At 42.9% G+C, this 26,861-nt stretch overlaps 1 protein-coding gene across 1 annotated transcript in view; it reads right to left on the bottom strand.

Moving 5' to 3' along the window:
* COL14A1 (collagen type XIV alpha 1 chain) overlaps nucleotides 1-26,861 on the bottom strand; it is a 206,430-nt gene that overhangs the window by 80,945 nt on the left and 98,624 nt on the right. The window contains 8 exon segments of the mRNA XM_044294523.1: nucleotides 2,734-2,856; nucleotides 6,603-6,732; nucleotides 14,454-14,593; nucleotides 17,507-17,554; nucleotides 19,219-19,351; nucleotides 19,848-19,987; nucleotides 20,947-21,073; nucleotides 26,621-26,760. Coding sequence (XP_044150458.1) covers nucleotides 2,734-2,856; nucleotides 6,603-6,732; nucleotides 14,454-14,593; nucleotides 17,507-17,554; nucleotides 19,219-19,351; nucleotides 19,848-19,987; nucleotides 20,947-21,073; nucleotides 26,621-26,760 — 981 coding nt within the window.

Genomic DNA, 26,861 nt, shown 5'->3' with positions numbered 1-26,861 from the left:
GGGAAGGCCCGCCGCCCCCAGCCAAGTTCCAGTCTGATAGGTTCATAATTCATTGGTTAGGGTACTTTCACACTTGCGGCAGGACGGATCCGGCAGGCTGCTCTCCCTGGCGGATCCGTCCTTCCGCTATATCGCCATATCGCTGCTCTGTCCCCATTGACTATAATGGGGACGGGGGCTGAGCTCCGGCGCAGCACGGTGGTGCACAGCGAAAGCCGCCGGACTAAAAAGTCCTGCATGTCCAACTTTTTAGTCCGGCAGCTTTCGCCGTGCTGCGCTGGGGATCAGCCCCCGTCCCCATTATAGTCAATAGGGGCGAAACAGCGGAAGGACGGATCCGACAGGGAGACCAGCCTGCCGGATCCGTCCTGCCGCAAGTGTAAAAGTAGCCTTGTTTGGTTGTTGTTAATGAATCCATCATCCATCCATTCATTCCAATGTACAGTATAGCGCTACACTGTGCCCCACAATGTACAGTATAGCGCTACACTGTGCCCCACAAAGTAAGCAAGCGTCATGGCGGGGGCGGGCATCATGGGGGGGGGGCCCTTATTGTTTTCCGCCCCAGGGCCCAATTTCGCCTAGAACCGGCCCTGGACATGACGTCAGTGGTCTAAGGAGAGGCTGCAGTGCTCAACGGAGCTTCACGGCCCCTTGAGGCTACCTCCACACGTTATGTGAATTACGCATGTTTTTTCCGTAAAGTGACTGAGATTTGACTGAGTTTGAGGTGGCCCCAAAACTACGCTGGATCCCCTGACACTGAGGTTAAGGTGTCACCACATGTTCCTGCTGTCCGGAGGGGATGGTAAGGCAACGGGAAATAGGTCCAGAGAGTCAGGGTCTGCAGTAAACCAGGGTGCTTCTTTACTGGAGGAACTCAAGTGCAAAACAATACAGGCGAGGCACTGGGTTGGCTTCTCCAGGGCAGAAGAAGGTTCTGTGCTGAGGAAAGGCCTGAGATAGCTGTCCCTCTGATACACTGGCCTAAGGGCTGGTGACCTAGGGTCTGTGGCAGAGTATCCCAGTATCAGCGTCTACTTCTGGTCACTCATGCAGTCTGGCAGAGTCTCTCCTACTAGACGCTGGTTCCTCTCTGCAGATCTCTAGGGGCTCTGTCTGCTCTACATTTATACAGTTTCTAACTGGTCCAGAACCGTGTAGGAGAGGAGAGGTGAAGCTGGAGAAGCACAGCCTAACAGAAACAATGTTGCAGTTCACGGCTGCCATAGACTTTTAGTGTGCCCCAATACAAGTCAATGGGAATGACTAAGCAGTTTCCAGACATAAACAACCGTCTGACAGAGCTATTGGCTTTGCATTAACCCTTTCCACACCACAGTGCAATAACAGTTCGAATGAACAGGATAAATAAAATAAAAAAAACATATAAAATGCAATTCAACAATATAAAGCAGTTGTAAGTGTAAACAACGGCATAAATTCTAGTGCACGCTAACCCTTCAAAATGCAGTAAAGTAGGGGGTTGATGGCTTTACATACTGTAGCATCAATAGGGGGCAGTGGTCCTCAACTCCAGTCCTCAGGGCCCACCTGCCAGTCATGTTTTCAGGATTTCCTTAGTATTGGACAGCTGATATAATTAGTGTCCGTCCATCAGGATTTACCACAGGATTTTATTCTGTGGGATACTCCTAAATCCTGACCTGGTAAGTGGGCCCTGAGGACAGGAGTTTGGGAACCCTGCTCTAGGGCACTACAACAAATCTCATGTACACTTTGCTTTTCTTTCCCTAAGTTGAAATCGACCTGCTGTGTGGATTTAGAAATCTGCAGCATGTCAATTGTTTGTGCAGATTTTTTGCGCAGAATTTCACCCTTTGCAATTACAAAAGGTGAGATCGGGGGAGATCGCATCACAGTCACCAACAAAATCCACAAATAACACAGAAAACCCGTGCCCAGGCACCCTCAAAAAGCTGATCGGCAGGGTTGCCAGGAGTCAGATTCCCACTGATCAGATATTGATCACCTATCCTGAGGAAAGGTCTTTAATATTTTACTCCCAGAAAACCTCTTTAGGCTACATTCACACAACTGTATGAATGGGTCCGCATCCGTTGCACAATTTTGCGGAATGCTTGCGGACCCATTCATTTCAATAGGGCCGCAAAAGGTGCGGACAGCACACCGCATGCTGTCTGCATCCGTAGTTCCGTGGCCCCGCAAAAAAGAATGTTCCCTCAATCCTATAGCTCTGGTTCTGATCAAATCGACTATTGCTCTATTGCTCTACACTGTCCTGGTATCACCTTCTGAAATTTACCCTCGGGGTCATCTGGAAGCATTAAAATGCTTGCGGTCAGCCGCATATTTGAACGTGTCTTAGAAAAATGTAGCCTGATCAAACATTTCTAAAGCTGAAAGTAATTTTTTTCACCAAGTAAATTTCCCGGTAGAATAACTTGGACATGAAATACAAAGTTCTAAGACTTGGCTCCAGGTTATTGGATCCGTTACAGAATTCTGCGACGGCAACACTTTGCACATACAATGGTATCTCTCTATTCAGTGAATATTAACCCACTTTGGGGGTAAGTTCTTCGTTTTCAGGATCTTACACCTTCCTGTTATATAACAAGTAAAATGTGGTTGCGCTGTCCAGGAAAACATTGCAAAGGGCTTGAGTAACGGCCTCACAGTCACTGCCCGCGCGTCAGATCCAAGAGAATAAATTCGGCATTTCACTGGCAGGAGGAAGGAACAGCTTACCGCTTGTAGGCCTGTATACAATTCTGTAACCCAAGGTGGAGGAAGGCGGGGGGTCCCATGTAATCCTTAGCCTATTGTACCATTCATCAGAAACACGCAGATTTCGGGGACCAGATAAGGGCACTGCAGAGACAAAGTGTTGTATGCATCATTAGGACAAACTGGGATGGTGGTATTTCTATGCGTCACCATCATTGGTGCACCACCTAATAGCAAATATATTGCTTCTCTTGTCAGGGGTGCACCTAGCCTTTCTGTTGCCTGAGACGAAAACTGAAACGGCACCTTCCCCCAATGCCAATTTCTTAACCTAACCCCTTTGCCACAATGAAAGTGCTCATTCCCCATGGCCCTTCTGCTGCCCCCCTCTTGCCCCTACCTAGTGCTGCCTGATGTGATCACCTCACCTGGCCTCATTGGTGGTGCGCCCCTGTCTCTTGTCTTTTACTGACCTATTTCATTCACGTTCAAAACTGCATTCAAAATTCTGCTAATTGTGCCTTGAATCAATGAACTGATTGAGTTGAAAGACCTGCCTCTAACAACTTAAAGGGGAATTCCCGCTAAATAAAAATGGTTGCAGTAGAATACATAATATATATATATGTGTGTGTGTGTGTAAAGAAAAAATGGCAGAGCTTGTGTTTACCAATCCCTCACCGCTGCCTAGGTCAGTGCTGTGCTCCACTTCCTGTTCCTGTCCTGAATTGATATGGCCGAAATGGTTGTGAATAGCGCTAAGCCAATCCTTGACTGCAGTGATGACCTGCCCTCCGCCTGAGTGGCATTCTACTCAGAACCTTGTACTTAAATTGCTGATTCTGAGATTTCGCCTATGTTATACTCCAGAGCTGCATTCACAATTCTGCAGACTCTAAAGTTGAGATGTTCCAGAACTCCCTGATAATTCAGCATCTGCAGATCTTTGTGTATGTGATTTACACATTCTAGGAACTGTGACGGTCTTAATAAGCCGCTGTGCTGGCGGTGGACTTGCCTAAATTATATAGAAACAACGGCCTTTACATAACTTCGGCATATCCAGCACCGGTCTAAATGTAAGAATTTAGCATTTACATACATTTAGACCATTTTCTACGCCTAACAGAGGCGTAGAAAATGATGAATGAGACCGGCCTGCTGGCTGGTTTTTATGCCTGGCAAAACCCGGCCTGGAACATGAGTAGTAGTCACCCACCCAGCACTTTGACTACTGCCAGGAGGAGCCGTCCCTGATCAGCTATTACAGCCATGCTAAATCTCAAGGTGTCAGTTAGCAATAGCTGCTGCTGACTCATAAAATACCGGCTCTTATACTCCACAGAGGCCAGGAACCTCGGTGACATATACCTTCCATCCACGATGATTCCAGGTACCTTCTTACAATAAATATATATATAACCTACTATAGGCATATTTCTGAATGTAAATGATGATCCCTGTGTTCTTTACATGGGCCTTGCATGGCCAGCACACTCACCGGACATGTCACCCATGTATACGACAGCGTGTTCCAGTTCCTGCCAATATTCAGCAACTTTGCACAGCTATTGAAGAGGAGTGGACCAACATTCCACAGGCCGCAATCAACAACCTGATCAACTCTATGCAACGGAGATGTGTTGCACTGCGTGAGGCAAATAGTGGCCGCACCAGATACTGACTGGTTTTCTAACCCCCACCCCCAGTAAGGCAAAACTGTGCACATTTCAGAGTGGTCTTTTATTGTGGGCAATATTCATGCTGTCTAATCAGCACCTTGATATGCCACACCTGTGAGGTGGGATGGATTATCTCGGCAAAAGAGAAGTGCTCACTAACACAGATTTAGACAGATTTGTGAAGAATATTTGAGAGTAAAGGGTCTTTTGTGTATGTAGAAAATGTTTCAGATCTTTGAGTTCAGCTCATGCAAAATGGGAGCAAAACCGAAAGTGTTGCGTTTATATTTTCGTTCAGTGTATATATCTATCTGTCTGGTCTATCTTTCTATCTACAGGGAGTGCAGAATTATTAGGCAAATTAGTATTTTGACCACATCATCCTCTTTATGCATGTTGTCTTACTCCAAGCTGTATAGGCTCGAAAGCCTACTACCAATTAAGCATATTAGGTGATGTGCATCTCTGTAATGAGAAGGGGTGTGGTCTAACGACATCAACACCCTATATCAGGTGTGCATAATTATTAGGCAACTTCCTTTCCTTTGGCAAAATGGGTCAAAAGAAGGACTTGACAGGCTCAGAAAAGTCAAAAATAGTGAGATATCTTGCAGAGGGATGCAGCACTCTTAAAATTGCAAAGCTTCTGAAGCGTGATCATCGAACAATCAAGCGTTTCATTCAAAATAGTCAACAGGGTCACAAGAAGCGTGTGGAAAAACCAAGGCGCAAAATAACTGCCCATGAACTGAGAAAAGTCAAGCGTGCAGCTGCCAAGATGCCACTTGCCACCAGTTTGGCCATATTTCAGAGCTGCAACATCACTGGAGTGCCCAAAAGCACAAGGTGTGCAATACTCAGAGACATGGCCAAGGTAAGAAAGGCTGAAAGACGACCACCACTGAACAAGACACACAAGCTGAAACGTCAAGACTGGGCCAAGAAATATCTCAAGACTGATTTTTCTAAGGTTTTATGGACTGATGAAATGAGAGCGAGTCTTGATGGGCCAGATGGATGGGCCCGTGGCTGGATTGGTAAAGGGCAGAGAGCTCCAGTCCGACTCAGACGCCAGCAAGGTGGAGGTGGAGTACTGGTTTGGGCTGGTATCATCAAAGATGAGCTTGTGGGGCCTTTTCGGGTTGAGGATGGAGTCAAGCTCAACTCCCAGTCCTACTGCCAGTTTCTGGAAGACAACTTCTTCAAGCAGTGGTACAGGAAGAAGTCTGCATCCTTCAAGAAAAACATGATTTTCATGCAGGACAATGCTCCATCACACGCGTCCAAGTACTCCACAGAGTGGCTGGCAAGAAAGGGTATAAAAGAAGAAAATCTAATGACATGGCCTCCTTGTTCACCTGATCTGAACCCCATTGAGAACCTGTGGTCCATCATCAAATGTGAGATTTACAAGGAGGGAAAACAGTACACCTCTCTGAACAGTGTCTGGGAGGCTGTGGTTGCTGCTGCACGCAATGTTGATGGTGAACAGATCAAAGCACTGACAGAATCCATGGATGGCAGGCTTTTGAGTGTCCTTGCAAAGAAAGGTGGCTATATTGGTCACTGATTTGTTTTTGTTTTGTTTTTGAATGTCAGAAATGTATATTTGTGAATGTTGAGATGTTATATTGGTTTCACTGGTAAAAATAAATAATTGAAATGGGTATATTAGTTTTTTGTTAAGTTGCCTAATAATTATGCACAGTAATAGTCACCTGCACACACAGATATCCCCCTAAAATAGCTAAAACTAAAAACAAACTAAAAACTACTTCCAAAAATATTCAGCTTTGATATTAATGAGTTTTTTGGGTTCATTGAGAACATGGTTGTTGTTCAATAATAAAATTAATCCTCAAAAAATACAACTTGCCTAATAATTCTGCACTCCCTGTATAGATAAAAGTAAAGAAGTATAAAGAAGTATAAACAAGGCAGAACTCCTTTAATACACCCAATGCAACATTTCAACTCATCTCAAAGGCTCCATTGAGATGAGCTGAAACATTGCATTGGGTGTATTAAAGGATCCACTTATTTTTCACCAAGACGGGAGTGCTGCCTTGTTTATACTTCTTTATATTGAGTTGATTTCCATCCAGAATCCTTCCTAGGACTTTTGCACCTGGCTAACCTTAGGAGTGCTGCTATTTCTGTTCTTTATTATAGATAAAAGTAAGAATATTTCTGAATACTAATACATACACGTTCTCCCAGATGTTGACATAGGATTTCCTTCTCCATTGAAATACACGGGGGTCACACTGACTTTGTATTCAGTGTCAGGCAGCAAAGGCTGCAACACAATTTCATTTTCCCTTCCAGACACAACTTTCTGAGGAAGGCAAGAAAGATGATGTTACAAATACAGGAGAAACCAAGATATTTTGTAAACGATGAAGCACAATTATTGGAGCTGTGGTTCAATTCATCAGGCGATTGTTGGGAAGGAACTGTTCCCTCCCGACAAGCGCCTGCTCATCAGTGATTATCTGGTGGATTCTCAGCCTGTGTAGGGCCCTTAACCCACCTTTTCAACAGGCTGTTTTTAAAGGCCAGCTGTAACTAGTACAATAATTCTAAAAGCAAATACAATGCAAAAGCACCCTGCAAACATAGACTATATGAACTAATGTTATATTCACTATATGAATGAATAGGAGGTACTTAGCAAGTATATTTTGCTAAACATTATTAGTGCCCATCCACCATGGCAAGGTGACCTCTTTCTGGATGGGAACCTACTCTTTATTATACCTCTCTGTGTGCCAACCAGCCTCTAATTAATTTAGGGAGAGCAGACTCCACATGTATACTGTGTCTGCTCTATTTGTAATTTCTCTTTGTGCCAGCAGGCCTCCAATGGATTTAGGGAGAGCAGACTACAGCTATATATTGCAGTAATTAAAGGGGGTTTCCAAGACTTTTATAGTAGTTTGCAACAGCTGGAGAGCCACCCCTCTAATTAGTGCAATATATAGCTGTAGTCTGCTCTCCCTGATTTCATTGGAGGTCTACCGGCACAGAGAGAGAGGTAACTAACAGAGCAGACATAGTATAATTGTGGTGTCTGCTCTCCCTAAATTATTTAGAGGCCAGTTGGTACACAGAGAGGTATCATATAGAGTAGGTTACCAGCCAGAAAGAGGTCACCTTACCGTGGTTGACGGGCGCAAATAATGTTGATCAAAATATATTTGCTAAGTACCTAATATTCATTTATATAGTGACTATAACATTAGTTCATACAGTGCCTTGCAAAAGTATTCATCCCCTTGACGTTTTTGGTATTTTGGTGCCTCACAACCTGGAATTAACATGGATTGTTTGAGGATTTGCATCATTTAATTTACAGAACATGCCCACAACTTTGAAGATGTTTGTTTGTTTTTTATTGTGAAGCAAGCAGCAAATAGGACAAAATAACAGAAAAAGTCAATGTGCATAACTATTCCCCCCCCCCCTAAAGTTAATACTTTGTAGAGCCAATTTTTGTGGCAATCACAGCTCCAAGTCACTTTGGATAAGTCTCTATGAGCTTGCCACATCTTACCACTGGGATTTTTGCCCATTCCTCCTTGCAAAACTGCTCCAGCTCCTTCAAGTTGGATGGTTTGCACTTGTGAACAGCGATCTTTAAGTCTGACCACATATTTTCTATTGGATTGAGATCTGGGCTTTGACTAGGCCATTCCAACACATTTACATGTTTCCCCTTAAACCACTTAAGTGTTGCTTTAGCCGTGTGTTTGGGGTCATTGTCCTGCTGGAAGGTGAACCTCCATCCTAGCCTCAAATCAAGCACAGAGTGGTACAGGTTTTATTCAAGAATATCCCTGTATTTAGCACCATCCATCTTTCCCTCAACTCTGACCAGTTTCCCAGTCCTGGCTGCTGAAGAACATCCCCACAGCATGATGCTGCCACCACCATGTTTTACTGTGGGGATGGTGTTCTTTGGGTTATGTGATGTGTTGGATTTGCGCCAGACATAGCATTTTCTTTGATGGCCGAAAAGTTAAATTTTAGTCTCCTCAGACCAGAGCACCTTCCTCCATACATTTTGGGAGTCTCCCACATGCCTTTTCGCAAACTTACAATGTGCCTTATTGTTTTTAGCTAAAAGTAATGGCTTTCTTCTGGCCACTCTGCCATAAAGCCCAACTCTATGAAGTGTACGGCTTATTTTAGTCCTATGTACAGATACTCCATCCTATGCTGTGGAACTCTGCAGCTCCTCCAGGGTTAGCTTAGGTCTCTATGCTGCCTCTCTGATTAATGCCCCCCTTGCCTGGTCTATGAGTTTTGGTGGGCGGCCATCTCTTGACAGGTTTGCCATGTTCTTTCCATTTGATTATGATAGATTTGATGGTGCTCCTGGGGATCATCAAAGTTTTTAATATTTTTTTATAACCTAACCCTGACTTGTACTTCTCAACAACATTGTCCCTTACTTGTTTGGAGGGTTCCTTGGTCTTCATGGCAGTGTTTGGTTAGTGATGCCTCCTGCTTAGGTGTTGCAGCCTCTAGGGCCTTTTAACCACTTCAGGCCCCCTAGCTTAAACCCCCTTAATGACCAGACCACTTTTTACAATTCTGCACTGCACTACTTTCACGGTTTATTGCTCGGTCATACAACTTACCACCCAAATGAATTTTGCCTCCTTTTCTTCTCACTAATAGAGCTTTCATTTGGTGGTATTTCATTGCTGCTGACTTTTTTACTTTTTTGTTATTAATTGAAATTGACCTAAATTTTTGCAAAAAAACTAAATTTTTCACTTTCTGTTGTAAAATTTTTCAATTAAAACTACATTTCTATATACATTTTTCTCTAAATTTATTGTTCTACATGTCTTTGATAAAAAAAAATGCAATAAGTGTATATTTATTGGTTTGGGTAAAAGTTATAGCGTTTGCAAACTATGGTGCAAAAATGTGAATTTACGCACTTTGACTTTCTGAGCACCTATCATGTTTCCTGAGGTTCTACAATGCCCAGACAGTAGAAACACCCCACAAATGACCCCATTTTGGAAAGTAGACACCCTAAGGTATTCACTGATGGGCATAGTGAGTTCATGAAAGTTTTTATTTTTTGTCACAAGTTAGCAGAAAATGTTTTTTGTTTTTTTTTTCCTTACAAAGTCTCATATTCCACTAACTTGTGACAAAAACATAAAATTTTACATGAACTCACCATACCCCTCACGGAATACCTTGGGGTGTCTTCTTTCCAAAATGGGGTCACTTGTGGGGTATTTACCGTGTTTCCCCGAAAGTAAGCCCTACCCCGAAAATAAGCCCTATCTCAATTATCAGGACGGGCTGTAATATAAGCCCTACCCCGAAAATAAGACCTAGTAAATCTCCTTAAAAACACTTTGTAAATGTTGCCTAGTGTCTCCGTTTGCTGCTACCGTATATTTAAAAAAAAGAAGTTTTCGCTCACTGCTGTCCCGCCGGAGGTTCTCTTCTCTCCTCCTGGCTGATGTCTGCTGCTGCTTCCCTGTTTCATTGCCGCTGACGTCTGCCGTGGATCTCCTCCCTCCAGAAGCCGTCTTCGGCGCGCTGACGTCAGCAGCAATCTCGGCTCTTCATTTTCCTCCCCTCCTCCCGCTGACGTCTGCGCCCCCCCCCCCGCCCTTTTTGCACGGAGCTGGCTGACGCACCTCTCTGTACAGGGACCAATCATCACCTCAGAGAAGAGTACCGTACTGTAAACGCTGTTAAACAGGTATTTTTACAGTACCAGAAATACCTAATGATATAAAAAACGAACTCCTGACCTGATAAGGGGGGGCTCGGGACACAGAATTTTTACCCTAGATTTTAACAGGTTTTTAAGAAAAGAAAATAAGCCCTACCCTGAAAATAAGCCCTAGTGTGTTTTTTTGGACTAAAATTAATATAAGACCCGGTCTTATTTTCGGGGAAACACGGTATACTGCCCGGGCATTTTAGGGGCCCTAAAGCGTGAGAAGTAGTTTGGAATCCAAATGCGTAAAAATGCCCTGTGAAATCCTGAAAGTACTCATTGGAATTTGGGCCCCTTTGCGCATCTTGGCTGCAAAAAAGTGTCACACATGTGGTATCGCCGTACTCAGAAGAAGTAGGGCATTGTGTTTTGGGGTGTCTTTTTACATATACCCATGCTGGGTGAGATAAATATCTCTCTAAAAGACAACTTTTCCCATTTTTTTATACAAAGTTGTCATTTTACAGAGATATTTCTCTCACCGAGCATGGGTATATGTAAAAATACACCCTAAAGCACATTGCCCTACTTCTCCTGAGTACGGCGATACCACATGTGTGACACTTTTTTGCAGCCTAGGTGCGCAACAGGGCACAAATTCCAATGAGTATCTTTTAGGAGGGCATTTTTAGGCATTTGGATTCTCACGCTTTAGGGCCCCTAAAATGCCAGGGCAGTATAAATACACCACATGTGACCCCATTTTGGAAAGAAGACACCCCAAGGTATTCCATGAGGGGCATGGCGAGTTCATAGAATTTTTTTTTGTTGGCACAAGTTAGCGGAAATAGATTTTTTTAGTTTTTTTCTCACAAAGTCTCCCTTTCTGCTAACTTGTGACAAAAACTGAAATCTTTCATGGACTCAATATGCCCCTCAGCGAATACTTTGGGGTGTCTACTTTCCGAAATGGGGTCATTTGTGGGGTGTGTTTACTGTTCTGGCATTTTGGGCAGGGCTAAATTGTGAGCAACCCTGTAAAGCCTAAAAGGTACTCGTTAGACTTTCGGCCCCTTTACGCACCTAGGCTGCAAAAAAGTGTCACACATGTGGTATCGCCGTACTCAGGAGAAGTAGGGAAATGTGTTTTGGGGTGTATTTTTACATATACCCATGCTGGGTGAGAGAAATATCTCTGTATAAAAAAATGGGAAAAGTTGTCTTTTAGAGAGAAATTTCTCTCACCCAGCATGGGTATATGTAAAAAGACACCCCAAAACACATTACGCTACTTCTCCTGAGTACGGCGATACCACATGTGTGACACTTTTTTGCAGCCTAGGTGCGCAAAGGGGCCCAAATTCCAATGAGTACCTTTTAGGAGGGCATTTTTAGACATTTGGATTCCAGACTTCTTCTCACGCTTTAGGGCCCCTAAAATGCCAGGGCAGTATAAATACCCCACAAGTGACCCCATTTTGGAAAGAAGACACCCCAAGGTATTCCATGGCGAGTTTCTAGAATTTATTTTTTTTGGCACAAGTTAGCGGAAAATGATTTTGTAAGAGAAAAAAAAACCCAAAAAACATTTTCCGCTAACGTGCCAAAAAAAAAATATATTCTAGGAACTCGCCATGCCCCTCACGGAATACCTTGGGGTGTCTTCTTTCCATTTTATTTTTTGTCACAAGTTAGTGGAATATGAGACTTTGTAAGAAAAAAAAAATATAAAAAAAAAATTCCGCTAATGAACTCGCCATGCCCCTCAAAAGTGATCTTTATAGCACCGCAGCGATTTTACGGTGTTTTTGCAGTGATCAAAAAAAATAAATTCTGTCACTGCGGTGGGGCGGACTGAACGCAAGTGTGCGCACAAGATCAGGCCTGATCGGGCGAACACTGCGTTTTTTGTAGAGCCTATAGAACATGTCCTATTCTTGTCCGCAATTGCGGACAAGATAAGGCATTTTCTATATAGTTCTGGCAATGTGCGGATCCGCAAAAAGCGGAAAGCACATTGCCGGTGTCCGTGTTTTGCAGATCCGCGGTGTCTGTGTTTTGCGGATCTGTGGATCCACGGATCTGCAAAACACATACGGACGTCTGAATGGAGCCTTACGGGGGGGTGATCAATGACAGGGGGGTAATCAGGGGTTAATAAGGGGTTAATAAGTGACAGGGGGGAGTGTAGTGTAGTGGTGTTTGGTGCTACTTATTACAGAGCTGCCTGTGTCCTCTGGTGGTCGATCCAAGCAAAAGGGACCACCAGAGGACCAGGTAGCAGGTATATCAGACGCTGTTAACAAAACAGCATCTGATATACCTTTCAGGGGTTAAAAATCGCATCTACAGCCTGCCAGCGAATGATCTCCGCTGGCAGGCTGTAGATCCACTGGTTTACCTTCGGTTCCTGTGAACGCGCGCTCCTGTGTGCGCACGTTCACAGGAAATCTCGCCTCTCGCGAGATGACGCGCGTCTAGGAGGAACAACAGGGCCGCCGTCAGGATGCAATCCTGCGTGCGGCGGTCCTGGGATGGTTAAAAAAAGGTGTGCATATGTAATGACAGATGATGTGACACTTAGAATGCACACAGGTGGACATCATTTCACTAATTATGTGACTTCTGAAGGTAATTGGTTGCACCAGAGCTTTTTATGGGCTTTCTAACAAAAGGGGGTGAATACATACGCACATGCCAATTTTCTGTTTTCTATTTCGAAACAGTAGTTTAATTTATATATTTTTCTCATTTCACTTCACCGACTTAGACTATTGTGTTCTGATCCATCACATGAAATTTTGATTAACAAAACATTGAACGTAAGGCTGTAATGTAACAAAATACGGGAAAAGTCAAGGGGGGTGAATACTTTTGCAAGGCACTGTATATTCTACGTTTGCAAAGTGCTGTTACATTGTGTTTGCTTTTACAGTTATTATATTAGTTACACCTGGCCGTAGATGGGAGGATTTGTTCCTGATCCAATGGTCACATACAGCATTTTTGACTACTGTGTTGCTGGTTAGCATAAGAACATAGACTCCATTGCTTGGAACCAGTTCTCTAAAGCAAACAGCCTGCAGTGATCACCTAATCTGGTTGTAGAAACCTGAAGCTGCAGACAACCACACATTTACCCTGCAGTCAGTGGTCACTAGAGGGGAAATGTAGTATTATATGGTGACCATTAAAGATACCCTTCGTTTTAAGAAAAAAATCACATTATCTAGTGTAACGAACAGAACACTTACCTGGTGATCTCCTTTTTTATCTTTTTAGTTGCTGATTCGCTTATTCCCAGGCTTCTCTTCTGCTGCCCAAGATGGAGCATCACTTCTTAGGCCACCTGGTGCCTACTGTGCACTTTCTACTTGGCCAGCCCTGCTTTTAGATTGACTAACACCGTCCACATGAGCATTGCTGGTCAATCTGAGAGCAGCAAGTAGTGTCTTGGGCACCAGATAGTCTAAGAAGTGGTTCGGCCATCTTGGATGGCAAAAGAGGAGTCTGGGAACTGGAAGATCTGAAGCTGAAAAGATTAAAAGAAGGTCCCCAGTTTTTTTCTTGAACTGGAAGCTCCTTTTAAAATAAACTTTTTGGCCTAAATGCAAAACGCTATGTCGTGCATTTTTGCACTCAGCTGACTGGAACAGGAACTGTACTTTGTAGTGATTTATAGATCGGGTTGTACAAGCCCTTTGAGTAACAAGCCGTTTAAGTAACACACATGCAATCAAAATGAATTATTTTTTGTGTGTGAATTGTTAGCAATTGTCATTATTAGTGCTTGTGGTTTAACTGAATTAGTGTAAAAAACTAAAAAATTAAAAATAAATCATACTTACCTGATCCATTTGCTTGCGATGGGCCGGCCGCCACCATCTTGATTTAAGATCTCGGCCGTATGACATCACCACACCGCGCTGCATGATATTTCACTGCAGATCTTCTAGCAAGATGGCGGCGGGTGGTCAGTCGTGAGCAAATGGAGGTGGTAAGTAAGATTTCATTATTTTTTCTGTAACTGTAAAATTCAGCGAAGCAGCCAAATCGAAATTTGAAGAACTTCGCTCATCTCTAATCATGTCTATGGCTAACTTAGTCTCCATTAATGACCGCTAACCTTCTAGCATGGTGCGAGTTTTAGTTTTGCAGAGGTTGTAGGGATGCGGGTTGGAGACCAATTGCCAAGATGAATAACACTTTAAAATGTGATCCTAATACATTGACTGTAACCATGAAAGAGGAGCGTTATATCCAGAGGTAATAGGGGGCGATAGTGAGGCTAGAGCAACAAACAAAATTATTGCCCTTAGTGAAGGAACCCCCACTTATGACCCAACCCAATATCTTACCGTTTCTTCACGATCTCCATTTGCAGTAGCATAGGATATGAGGTATTGGCGAATGTTGGCATCTGTCATAGACCATGAAACGAGGAGGCTGGATGTGGTCTCTTCATCTATTAAAAGGTTTCTGATACCCAAGCGGATCACTGTAATGGCAATAAGGTATATAAATATATTATATTCTACAATAAGGTACGCCATATACAGTGCCTTAAAAAAGTATTCATACCGCTTGAATTTTTCAACATTGTTTCATGTTACACTCACAAACTTAAATTTGTTTGATTGGGATTTTATGTGATAGACCAACATAATGTAACAAGTATGTGTGAAGTGAGAAGAAAATGATAGATGGTTTTCAAAATGTTTTAATAAATAAAAATCTGGAAAGTGTGCATTTCTATTCAGCCCCCCTGAGTCAATACTTTGTAGGACCACCTTTTGCTGCAATTACAGCTGCAAGTCTTTTGGGCTATGTTTCTACCAGCTTTGCACATCTAGAAGCTGAAATTTGTGCCTGTTCTTCTATGCAAAATAGCTCAAGCTTAGTCAGTCACGGTGAGGATGGTGTGTTCAGGGTGATGTGCATGTGTGTCTCATCTGGCCAGAACACCACCTACCACATATTTGCTGTGTCCCCCACATGGCTTGTAGCAAACTGCAGGACTACTTATGACTTACTTTTCAAAATGTCTTTCTTCTGGTCACTCTTCCGTAAAGGCCAGATTTGTGGAGTACACGACTAATAGTTGTCCTGTGGACAGATTCTCCCACCTTAACTGTGGATCTCTGCAGCTCCTAAAGACTTACCATGGGCCTCTTGGCTGCTTCTCTAATTATTGCTCTCCTTGCCTGGGCTATAAGTTTAGGAGGACAGCCATGTCTTGGTAGGTTTGCAGTTGTGTCATATTTTTCGGAAGATGGAAAGACCAGTGCTCCGTGAGATGTTCAGAGCTTGGGAACTTATTTTATAACCTAACTCTGCATTATACTTCTCATCAGCTTTATCCCTGACCTGTCTAGTGTGTTCCCTGCTTTTCCTGATGCTGTTTGATCACTAATGTTCTCTAACAAACCTCTAAAGCCTTCACAGAACAGTTGTAGTTATACTGAGAATAAACTACACAGAGGTGGACTCTATTTAGGTGACTTCTGAAGGCAATTGATCACACTGAATTTTATTTAGGGCAGAGTCAGGGGCCTGAATACAAATGCACTCCAAACTTTCCAGATTTTTATTACAACCATGTATCGTTATTTTTGTTCACTTCAAACATACTTGCTACTTTATGTTGTCTATCACTTAAAAGCCCAATAAAATACATTTAAAGGAGTTGTCCAGGTTTAGAGCTGAACCTGGACATGTCCCCCTTTTCACCTTTTACATTTCATGCTCTGATGCTCTCCCTTGCCCCGTGCTGTATCGTGCAGGGCAGGGGCTTTTTTGTTTACATTTTTACACTGCTAGGCAGAGGCTTATGCCTAGAGATGTTGCCGGTGAAGTCACCGGCACTAGTGGACAGGCTTTAGCGCTGCCCTAGCTGTTTTAAAAGCCTGTCCATTAGTGCTGGTGACATCACCGGGAACACTGCTAGGTGGAAGCCTCCGCCTAACAGAGACCCAGTACGCCCCAGGATTTGCTGAAAAAAGCCCTTCCCTGCGCGATTCAGTGCAAGGCAAGGGAGAGCATCGGAGCATGAAATGATCCAATGCTCCACTCAATGCTGCCTGGGTGAAGAAGGGGATATGTCCAAGTTCAGTTCTGAACCCAGACAACCCTTTAAGTTTGTGGGTATAACTTGAAAAAATTTGAAAAAGTTGAAGGGGTATGAATACTTTTTCAAGGCACTGAATATATTTGATTCTACAAATAGATATAGCTATATACTTTATATTCTACAATAACCAATATGCAGTATATTATATTCTACAATAAACTATATATACATATTCTATGCTACAGTAATCTGTTGCAAGACTATTAACTTATATTATAGTTTTATCTAAAAATATTTAGCAAATGTTATATAGCCTGTCCTCCACTGAAGTATTGTAGCAAACCATCAGGAGAGAAAATTTGTGCTAGAGGACTGCTTAGGGTCCATTCACACGTTCGTAGTGCATTGCGGATCTGCAACACACATGGCCGGCACCCCCATAGAAATGCCTATTCTTTTCAGCAATTGCCGACAAGAATAGGACATGTTCTAGATCGGCGGCGCGCTCCGGAAATGCGGATGCGGACAACACACTGCGTGCTTTCCACATCCATTCCTGCCCCATAGAGAATGAATGGGTCCGCACCCGTTCCGCAATTTGCGGAATGGATGCGGACCCATTATTACGGACGTGTGAATGGAGCCTTAGACTGGATGCATACAAACCCTCAGCTGTGATGAATACTAAGTCTGGGTTAGCCCATCTGGGACATGGATGGCATATTGCTAGAATAAGCCATAAATGTCAGATAGGTGTGAATCTCCCATATAGGGAAAGGGCACTCAAAGTGAAGAAAAGCACACCGCGGATGTGTAGCATGCTCTCCATTCATCACTATGGGAATTCTAAAAAATAGCTGAGCGTGCCCATAGGTTAATGGAGGATGCACCATGCAAATGTGTCCACTGCTCCATTCACCACTATGGGATTGCTGGAAATAGCTGAGCCAGTGCTCGGCTTCCCATATCTGGGCCCAATATCCTAGCGATATGCCATCAGTGTCCCAGATGGACCAACCCCTTTAAACAAAAATGTCTCTGTTTACAGCAAGCAGGGATTTTGAAAATGGTTGGATTTGATAAACAAAGCATATTAGAAACTTGCAGAACTTTTGATTATACAGTAAAAACCCTTATTTAAATGGAACTAACACTTCAATGCTGCCTTCTAATACGCACTGACCACCTCAGCAGGTGGTCGTCTGCCTATGTCTACATACAGGTACTGTATCATGTGTTATCAACATGTTAAAGACTACGCTTTCCATTCATAACAATAGGCAGAGGTTTACAGATTTAGAACAATCAAACTAATAATCATGAAATACATTACTCATGTACCTTGTGTCGTGGGTCTTGCTGTAGTTGGAGTAGTCGTAGTCCTTATCACTGAAATTATAAGCAAAGGTCATATTGATATACAGTTATGCTTTATTATTGTACCTACAGAATACCAGTCATTATAGTGAAACTGCTACTTACTGGGCAGCATGCTCAAGGGGCATGAATCATCCTGCCACCATCATGGCCTAAACTTACGTCACATTATTTGACACTGTTGGCACTATTATGTCTTTACTGCTTGGCACTATATAATTCTGTGATCATGGAGATTTGACTCGTGGTACCAAACCCAATCAGGGTCCACAGCACTCGCTGCACAGAGTAGCCCAATTTAATTTAAGTAAATGGGAGCTGCAGTACCAGGCGCAGCCACTACTAAACATATGGAGCTGTGACTGGTAAAAACAAATGGGGGATGTGGTCCTTTCAATCAGCTAATCAGCAGGTGCGCCAAGACCTAGATCCCCACAATCTGATATTGATTGCCTATCCTAAGGATAGGCTATCAATTTTATAGGACACACCTAACTCCTTTAAGCACTGGTCTATGGTCACCATAGCCTAGTGGTCCCCAGCCTGGTATTCTCCTAAATTGACAAAACTACAACTCCTAGCTAAGAGCAACAGTCAACTCATGCCCCTGGTCCTCCATAGACCTAAATACCATAACAAGGAAGCCACTGGCAATCTGTCAGCAGAAGACAATACAGCAAAAAAGCCCAACAGGAAAAGCATGGGAAATTCTCATTCCCTACATCTACCCTGTTTTTATATCCACAACTTTCTCAACTTCTACCTGTCTCAAAGAATATACAGTATTTTTCAGACTATAAGATGCACCTGACCATAAGACACCGCTCAGGTTTAGACAACAGAAAATGTAAAAAACAAATCATTTCCTGGTCGTTTTTAGAGGAACAGGAGTCAATGTTGCTTTAATAGTCTAGTGTATCAACATCACAATAAAGATCACAAGTTACAGTGTACAGTACCAGCCACATACGGTACCCTGATGACATCATCAAACGTCATTTATGTCTTTCCCTGCTGCCTGGGGACCTTCAGCATGAGGAGGAATGGGTTCCTCACAGTCCACTCCATTAGCTGAATGATTGTCATCCTCCTCTTTTGTCAGCACTGATCACACAGATTGATATTCATCAATCTCATTAATCCAGCAAAGCGCTGTATGAGCGCTCTGCCGGATCATTAAAGGGAACCTGTCACCGGGATCTTGTGTATAGAGCTGAGGACATGGGTTGCTAGACGGCCGCCAGCACATCCGCAATACCCAGTCCCCATAGCTCTGTGTGCTTTTATTGGGTAAAAAAAACCGATTTGATACATATGCAAATTAACCTGAGATGAGTCCTGTCCCTGACTTCTCTCATGTACAGGACTCATCTCAGGTTAATTTGCATATGTATCAAATCCGTTTTTTTACACAATAAAAGCACACAGAGCTATGGGGACTGGATATTGCGGATGTGCTAGCGACCATCTAGCAGCCCATGTCCTCAGCTCTCTACACAAAATCCCGGTGACAGGTTCCCTTTAAGGAAGCAGTCAGGGACGTCTGGCACTACTAGAACACCCTGACTGCAGAGTATAAGACGCAGGCACTTTTAAGCAAGATATTTCCTGCTGAAAGCGAGTCTTATAGTCCAAAAAATCCTGTATATGATTGTCTGAGCAAAGAGATTCCTTACAGGTTGTAGCCAAAGCTGATAGGGAATCACTTTCAGTTTCATCAGGAAATATGGCGGACAGGGAAACTTCATATTCTGTGCTGTGTGTTAGGCCATCCATAAGATAGGAGGTGACATCTCCCTTTACAAGAGCCTACGAGGAAAAACGAAAAAGAAATTGATTGAAATATGGATGATAACAAACAATCTAGGGTTTCCTATTGGGTGAAAATGTCAAAAATATTAATTTGGTTTGACATTAGGGAAATGAAAAAACAATGCAAATACCAATTTTTCAGTCTGCAAGACTTTATTTTTAGCTCCATAGAGTCAGGCAGAAAGGTAGCTCTGTATGTTAGCTGTAAGAGGTGAGTTCTGCTGCCGCCTACTAGGCAGGTGATGTCATATTCATCAGTCACATGGCCAAGTGAATGGACCTGGGCTGCAATACCAAGCACAGCCACTATACTATGTATGGCGCTGTGCTTGGTATGCTGATTGGCAGGGGTGCTGGGAGTTGGATTACTATTAATCAGATATTGATGACCTATCCTGAGGGCAGGCCATCAATATTGAATTCCTGGAAAAACCCTTTAACATCTACTCAGGGTCATCTCAGGAAAAATTTACTGAGTAAATAGAAAATTTACCTCCTGAGTGTTACCACCATTGCGGGGCGTCCATCTCAATCTGTACATGACGATATCTGGAGCAAAGCGTATCCAGTAAGCTCTAAAACTGTGTGAGGTTATATCTCTCACATTCAGATCACGAGGAGAGGGCACTGGCTCTGTGGGTGGAAATGACAATGGATTCATAGACAGAAATGTATAAGGATTTTTATATTGTTATAATAACACAGGACATGAGTGGTATATCAGAAAAAGGAATGGAATGGGGTTAATATCAGGGGTCCTCCGTTTAGGATCCTTATATCTCCAGAGTGGAGAAGAGCTGGAAAGAGTCTCTCATCGTTCTGGAGGACCTGTCCTATCCTGCATTACACATACAACCCAATGGACACTGTGTAATGATTAGTTTGCCCTGCGGTGGAGCTGCAGGGAAACTTAACACTTACTTACAGGTTTCCTCACAGTTTACAACTGATCAGCTTATTGTCAACGGACCCTTCTAGCAAGTAGGAGTGAATTGTCAGAGTCAAATATTGTCAAGCCAATTTCAACTCCTGGCTAATGTATGTACAGTATCTCCCCATGTTAAAATTCAATCCCCCCTCCCCCCCGCAATGTCTCGTGATTTCACTTCAACATCTCATCAAAAGGGGCCATCTGCCTTTGAACATGTCCTTATGTCAAAAAGGGCCACAAAAATAAGAGGCAACAACTGTTCAATTCTCTTGCTGTTCTATCACAGGCGAACTGAAGCGTTACACGGTTATACTTGAAGTCAATGGACTTTCTATGTAACACATGGGTGCCTGGGTCCTCTAAAGTGAGACATTCTTTGTTGTAGCCACTGTAAAGTCTGGCTCCTCTGTTAACTCAAAATTTCCTAAAGTGAAATTTCTAAACTAGCCTTAAAAAAATCCATATATAAAAAAAAACCCATCAGGGAACTCTGTGGAAACATACTGAACCTAATTAGAAGTGGTCAACCATTAGCAAGGCACAGTCCCTACTATCCATGGCCCTATAGAATCTTCAGGGCAGCCTATTCTGTATGTTTGACCTTGGTGGAGACACTTTGTAAGATGTTCAGGTCTAGCCACCTCTGCTGTTCTAGACTTACTGGTGGTGAAAGTGCCAGTGAGGGGCTCGGATTGTCCTTCATCAAAAACAGAGAAGACGGCCACCGTGTATTCGGTCAACGAGGATAACTTCCTTAAGTCGGTGGTTGCAACTTTTCTGACTTCCACCTGTGAAATACATGGATTTATATACCGTAGGAAGTCTACACATTGTCCTTAAATAGTCTACACTTTGCCAATACCTGGTGTATTTAACCCAACATGATGGGAGGGCCCTCTGGCAGCAGAAAGATTGGCCGAGTTATGAGGGACTAGTAAAGAAAATACATAGAAAATTGAATATCAGAAGAACAATGGTTAGTAAAACAAAGATGAGACAAGCATACAAGCAAAAGCGAGACATAAAGAGAAATGTAATATCATGCAATTAGGAATTGTAAAGTTCACCAAGGACACTACTGGGAAATTGTTAGTATGATTCTGATAGGCTGCTATGAAGAACATTACAGATTTTTATCTACATCACTTTTTCATACATGACGTAAGGTATCTGTAGTAAGGTAAATCCTTCACAAGATGGCTTGATCAGGTCACAGGTCTAAAGATTCCCAAACCTGACCCAATATTGCAGTATATTTCATTATTAGGTTGCTTATCCTGAAAGCAGAAAATTAATTCCAATTATGGAAATTATTGTTCCCTTCCATGGGTGCACTCGTGTATTTCTGATAAAACGGTTAAAAAATTCTGTAACCATGAAGACCATGAATGTTTGAAGCTGGCCGGCCTGTTACAACTGCATATTGCAGTAATGCAGAGGAAAAAAAAGTGTCTTTAAAACGAAACCTTTCATCATTGATAAAATGGATACAGAGGGGTGGGCAGAACAGGAAGTCTGCGAGTTGCAGCATCAGCCAATAGCTGCAGAACAGGAAGTGATGTCAGAGAGGGTGCGTCATTTTGGCAACATCTACTGTAGAGCCCAGGAACGCGAAGCAGTAATTACAGGGAGTGCAGAATTATTAGGCAAATTAGTATTTTGACCACATCATCCTCTTTATGCATGTTGTCCTACTCCAAGCTGTATAGGCTCGAAAGCCTACTACCAATTAAGCATATTAGGTGATGTGCATCTCTGTAATGAGAAGGGGTGTGGTCTAATGACATCAACACCCTATATCAGGTGTGCATAATTATTAGGCAACTTCCTTTCCTTTGGCAAAATGGGTCAAAAGAAGGACTTGACAGGCTCAGAAAAGTCAAAAATAGTGAGATATCTTGCAGAGAGATGCAGCACTCTTAATTTTTTTTTATGTTTTTGTTTTGTTTTTGAATGTCAGAAATGTATATTTGTGAATGTTGAGATGTTATATTGGTTTCACTGGTAAAAATAAATAATTGAAATGGGTATATATTTGTTTTTTGTTAAGTTGCCTAATAATTATGCACAGTAATAGTCACGTGCACACACAGATATCCCCCTAAAATAGCTAAAACTAAAAACAAACTAAAAACTACTTCCAAAAATATTTAGCTTTGATATTAATGAGTTTTTTGGGTTCATTGAGAACATGGTTGTTGTTCAATAATAAAATTAATCCTCAAAAATACAACTTGCCTAATAATTCTGCACTCCCTGTATTTCCCGATAAAGTTTTTTTTCCTCAGAATCAAACTTACCCATTATTCATAGGATAGGGAATAAGTGTCTGATCCCTGAAGGTCTTATCACTGGGACTTCCACTGATAAAAAGGAGAGGTCCTGTGTTCCCTGTTTGAATTTAAGAGGTTGCCCCATCTCCCAGTTTCCATGATGAGATGGGAATAAGCTCCAGCCCAAGATGGCCGGGCTTAGGGAAGCAGCCAAGAGAGCCGACACTCTGCTATTTCCATAAAATAGTCCCATAGACTTTGACCTATCCTGTGGACAAGGGATGCAATTTGATTCTGGGAAAAACCCTTTAAGGATCTATAGTGTACAAAGCATCTGAGAAACCTGTAGTTGAGGGACTGAAGTGTGTGTTACATTAACCAACGTCACATTCATTGGTCACTAGTTTCTGCTCAATTCTATTGAAGTGAAAGAGGCTGAGCTACCATACCAAGTCCAGCCGCTGTACTCATACTTACCAAAGTATCAGTAGGTAAAATTAAGGCATTTAAGTCCCACCCAGGGGAACACCCCAAACCCACCTGGTAATACCCACTTATGGGCAGGGGATTATGCTAGCCCGGCCAATTTTATACCCGGGAAAGCATGAATTAGCCTTAACTGTCTCTGAAAATCAGGGACAGCCCCGCCAAATTCGGGACAGTTGCCAACTATGTGTACTATGTACAGCGCTGTGCTTGGGAGAGATGCTGGGAGCCGGCTGTGCTCACTAGAGCTCAGGTGAGCGCAACAGCTCCCCACACCTGCTGACCTATCCTGAGGATAGGTCATCATTATATATTACTGGATAACCCCTATAACAATGTTGGTGCAAGACAAAATCCAAATGAAACCATATAACATGTCAGAAAAGTATTGTTTTCTATGGAACCAGGAAAGCTTAAAAGGGTTGGCCACTTTCTGGTTACTGTTGATCAGTTTGCTAGTAGGATGTCTACATGGCACTTACTAATACAACCTTTGTTGAAATTCTGCACCATTTTCGATATATTTTATAAGGTATCCCCTGTGTTGGCCAAGTCTTTTGTGCTGTCCACATGGAGGTCCAGCTCACAAAATATCTGCTTATGGAGGGTCATGTGACCAGGAAGAACTTGGTCTTCTCTATTCAAATACACTACACTTGCCATCTGCACTTGCTCTATTGGGAGTTTAGAGCACATGCGGTATGCTTGAATGGAGGTTGATTTATGTGTTTGGTCCTATGACCCTCCATCAGCGGCCATCTTATGGACAGGTCCTCTTTGTGCCATATAGTCTTCTTACATATACATTAGTCAAAAGAAGCCAGTCAGTGGCCAACCCCTTTAATTACGTGGTAATGAGATGTGGCATCTTCCTTTTGGAATTCCAAACTTCGCCGCTGATGTGAAACGTGACATTTCAGAAGATGGTTTAGTCAGATTTGCACTATTTTGGTCAGATTGTTACATCAATGGATAATTTCCAATGGAAATCCAGCCAAACATAATTTGCAGACAAGTCAGTGACAATTGTTATAAGATTTGTGAGCTCAGACCAATAGTGATTTCCCATACAAATGTGCTACAGATTTCTGCAGGGTGCATGAACCTGACCCTGATCTGACATTTCACCCGACATAACATTTATTGATTTGAATGGATGTGCTTTTCAAGAAAATCTCAGAACTTTGCTGAATGAGTTTGGCATGATCTTGTTTTGGAAACTTGGCGAGATTCAAAATCACAGACTCCACAGATTTGATCTTCTGACACTTTTATGTGTGAAGATCGCTTTTTTGTGGATTTCCAGTTTAAGGTACTTTAGAAGACCTCATCCTCATGTCTCATCCGGCTGATTGTGCTGGCCTAATTGCCAGTTGTAAGGGTATCACCCTAGGTTCCCTTGGTTCTTCTGTTGTTGCACATGTGATTGACCTGGCTTGTTTGACCTTCATTCACCTGCATACTGTATACCCGGCTTTGCTACATCACTATTACCGACCTTAGGCTCATCTGACTACCCACCTGAACTACCCTCTAACGCAGTGTTTCCCAACCAGTGTGCCTCCAGCTGTTACAAAACTACAACTCCCAGCATGCCCGCACAGCCTTTGTCTGTGCGGGCATGCTGGGAGTTGTAGTTTTGCAACAGCTGGAGGCACACTGGTTGGGAAACACTGCTCTAACGAACTGCCAGTCTAGCTCTGTTACATCACTGATACTGAACCTCAGCTTGTCTGATCTACTACTTGACCTACTACTGCAGTACCCCAGAATAGGGAGCTTGAAAAATATGTTTTTGTTATTGAAATGTTATGCAATGTAATCTAATGTATTGTAATACCCAGTATAGTCTTGTATGGATTAGTTGGCGTTAATCATCCTGACTCTGACCTTGTAAGAGGTTAGGTTTTTGAATTAGGTCCACCCCTAGTTCAGGCAGTAGTATGTTAGTCAAAGGAAGCCACATGTACTCACTCTGCAGAGTAATAGGCCTTAGTAAGCCATCTCTACTCTACAGTGCTCCAGGAAAAAAGAAAGAAAAGAATCAGAAGGTCCAGAATCTCCAAGGCCAAGCACTAGAGTCAGTCAGTAAGGTATTTGTTGTTTAAGGCTGATGGAGACTTTACTGCAGTGAGAGGGACATTGCTAATCGACCCTTCACTCTTGGACACATGGTTGTCTAGGAAGATTTGCACTGTGAATTGTTTGGAACTGTGTCTCGATACTGTTGGATGTACTACAACTCCCATTTTGCATTTCAGTCAAAAAAAACTTGTTCGTTTTCTACAATTGGCGTTGTTACTGACTCCTGTACCATCTGCTAGCCACAACATCTACTGCCTTAAACCCATACAACACTCATAACACCAAAAGCATCCCAACTACGATCAGGCAAGAGCCCCAACATCAGATGTGCCCTCCTGTCACTGCCCGACCCTAGGGAGCATCGTTGTGAGGATTGTCACTGTGAATAACTACTGCAGTCAGAGCCACTACCACTCCCATCCTTGGGTTTTCCACACTGTGTAGGTTAAATCTTGTCCGACATTTCAAAAGATTCCCAAAGCCCCTAAATGTGTCAAAATGTTAAAAGACTGGCCTGTGTTTACAGGCTCCAGTGATATACGGACTATGACCATTGCAGCCAGTCACTTGCTGGTATATGGCATGAGACAGCTGAGGCTACTAATTGGCTGCCGAGGTCCCCTGGTGTCACTGCTGCAGGCTGTAAACACAGAACTGAGGTAAGGACTGGGGAGGGAGGATTAAGAGGTGAGTGCAACATCTTTTATTCTTTTCACACATTTAAAGGGGTTGTCCGGGTTCAGAGCTTCCCCAACTCAGTCACTCAGGGCAAGGGCTTTTTCTGGAGATCTGGTGACTTACCAGCTCTCCATAGGTAAGCTAGGCGGAGACTTCAACCTAGCAGTGAGCCTGGTGACATCACCAGCACTAATGGGCGGGGCTTTAGCATTGCCCTAGCCTGTAAAACGCTAGGGAACTACTAAAGCCCGCCCATCAGTGCCGGTGATGTCACCAGGAAAACTGCTGGGCGGAAGCCTTCATCTAGCAGTGTAAAAACAAACAAAAAAGCCCTTGAAAAGCTCCGATGCTCATATCAGAGGGTCTGCCTAGGATGAAAACTGGGACATGTCTGGGTTCAGCTCTGAGCCTGGACAATCCCTTTAAGGAAGATTTTGAAATTAGTTAGACTACCTCTTTAAGATTTTATGGCTAATGACATTGAGAGGAGAAGCAGATGGCTTAGGAGCCACATTATGACCTAGATCCAGTCACAATGCAATCAGCTGACTACACTGAGATACATGTGGTAATAATCATCAGTACAGATATGTAAACTAAATTTTTGATCTTGAAAACTGGCTTACCTTGAGAACCCCAAACACAGCCCAGGCGAAATATGACATTGATCAGAAAAAACAGCAGTGAAAGTTATTACTGGAGGAAAATGGAGTACAGTACAATAGCAGATGAGAATAACTGGTGAAGTGTTGGAATAGGACAGAAGGAGCTAGGAACCTAAAGCAGCAGATGTGTTATCTCAAATATACTCACATCATTGATGTCAGCACCCCCGGTTTTCACATACATAATACGATATCCATTCACATTCTTATCAGAGTGGTCCCAAGAGACCGTGGCACTGCTGTGTTCAATATTAGAAAATCGGAGGTTTCTAGGTGCAGTTAGTGGTACTGTGGAAACATAAAACATGATGAGGTGGAATAATCTGTAGCTTTCAAGGAAGCTTCATATTATCTATCTATCTATCTATCTATCTATCTATCTATCTATC

Source organism: Bufo gargarizans, chromosome 5 (genome assembly GCF_014858855.1).
Source record: "Bufo gargarizans isolate SCDJY-AF-19 chromosome 5, ASM1485885v1, whole genome shotgun sequence".
NCBI lineage: Eukaryota > Metazoa > Chordata > Amphibia > Anura > Bufonidae > Bufo > Bufo gargarizans.
The sequence above is the reverse complement of the archived record's forward strand: the minus strand, read 5'-3'. Positions and strand labels throughout refer to the sequence as shown.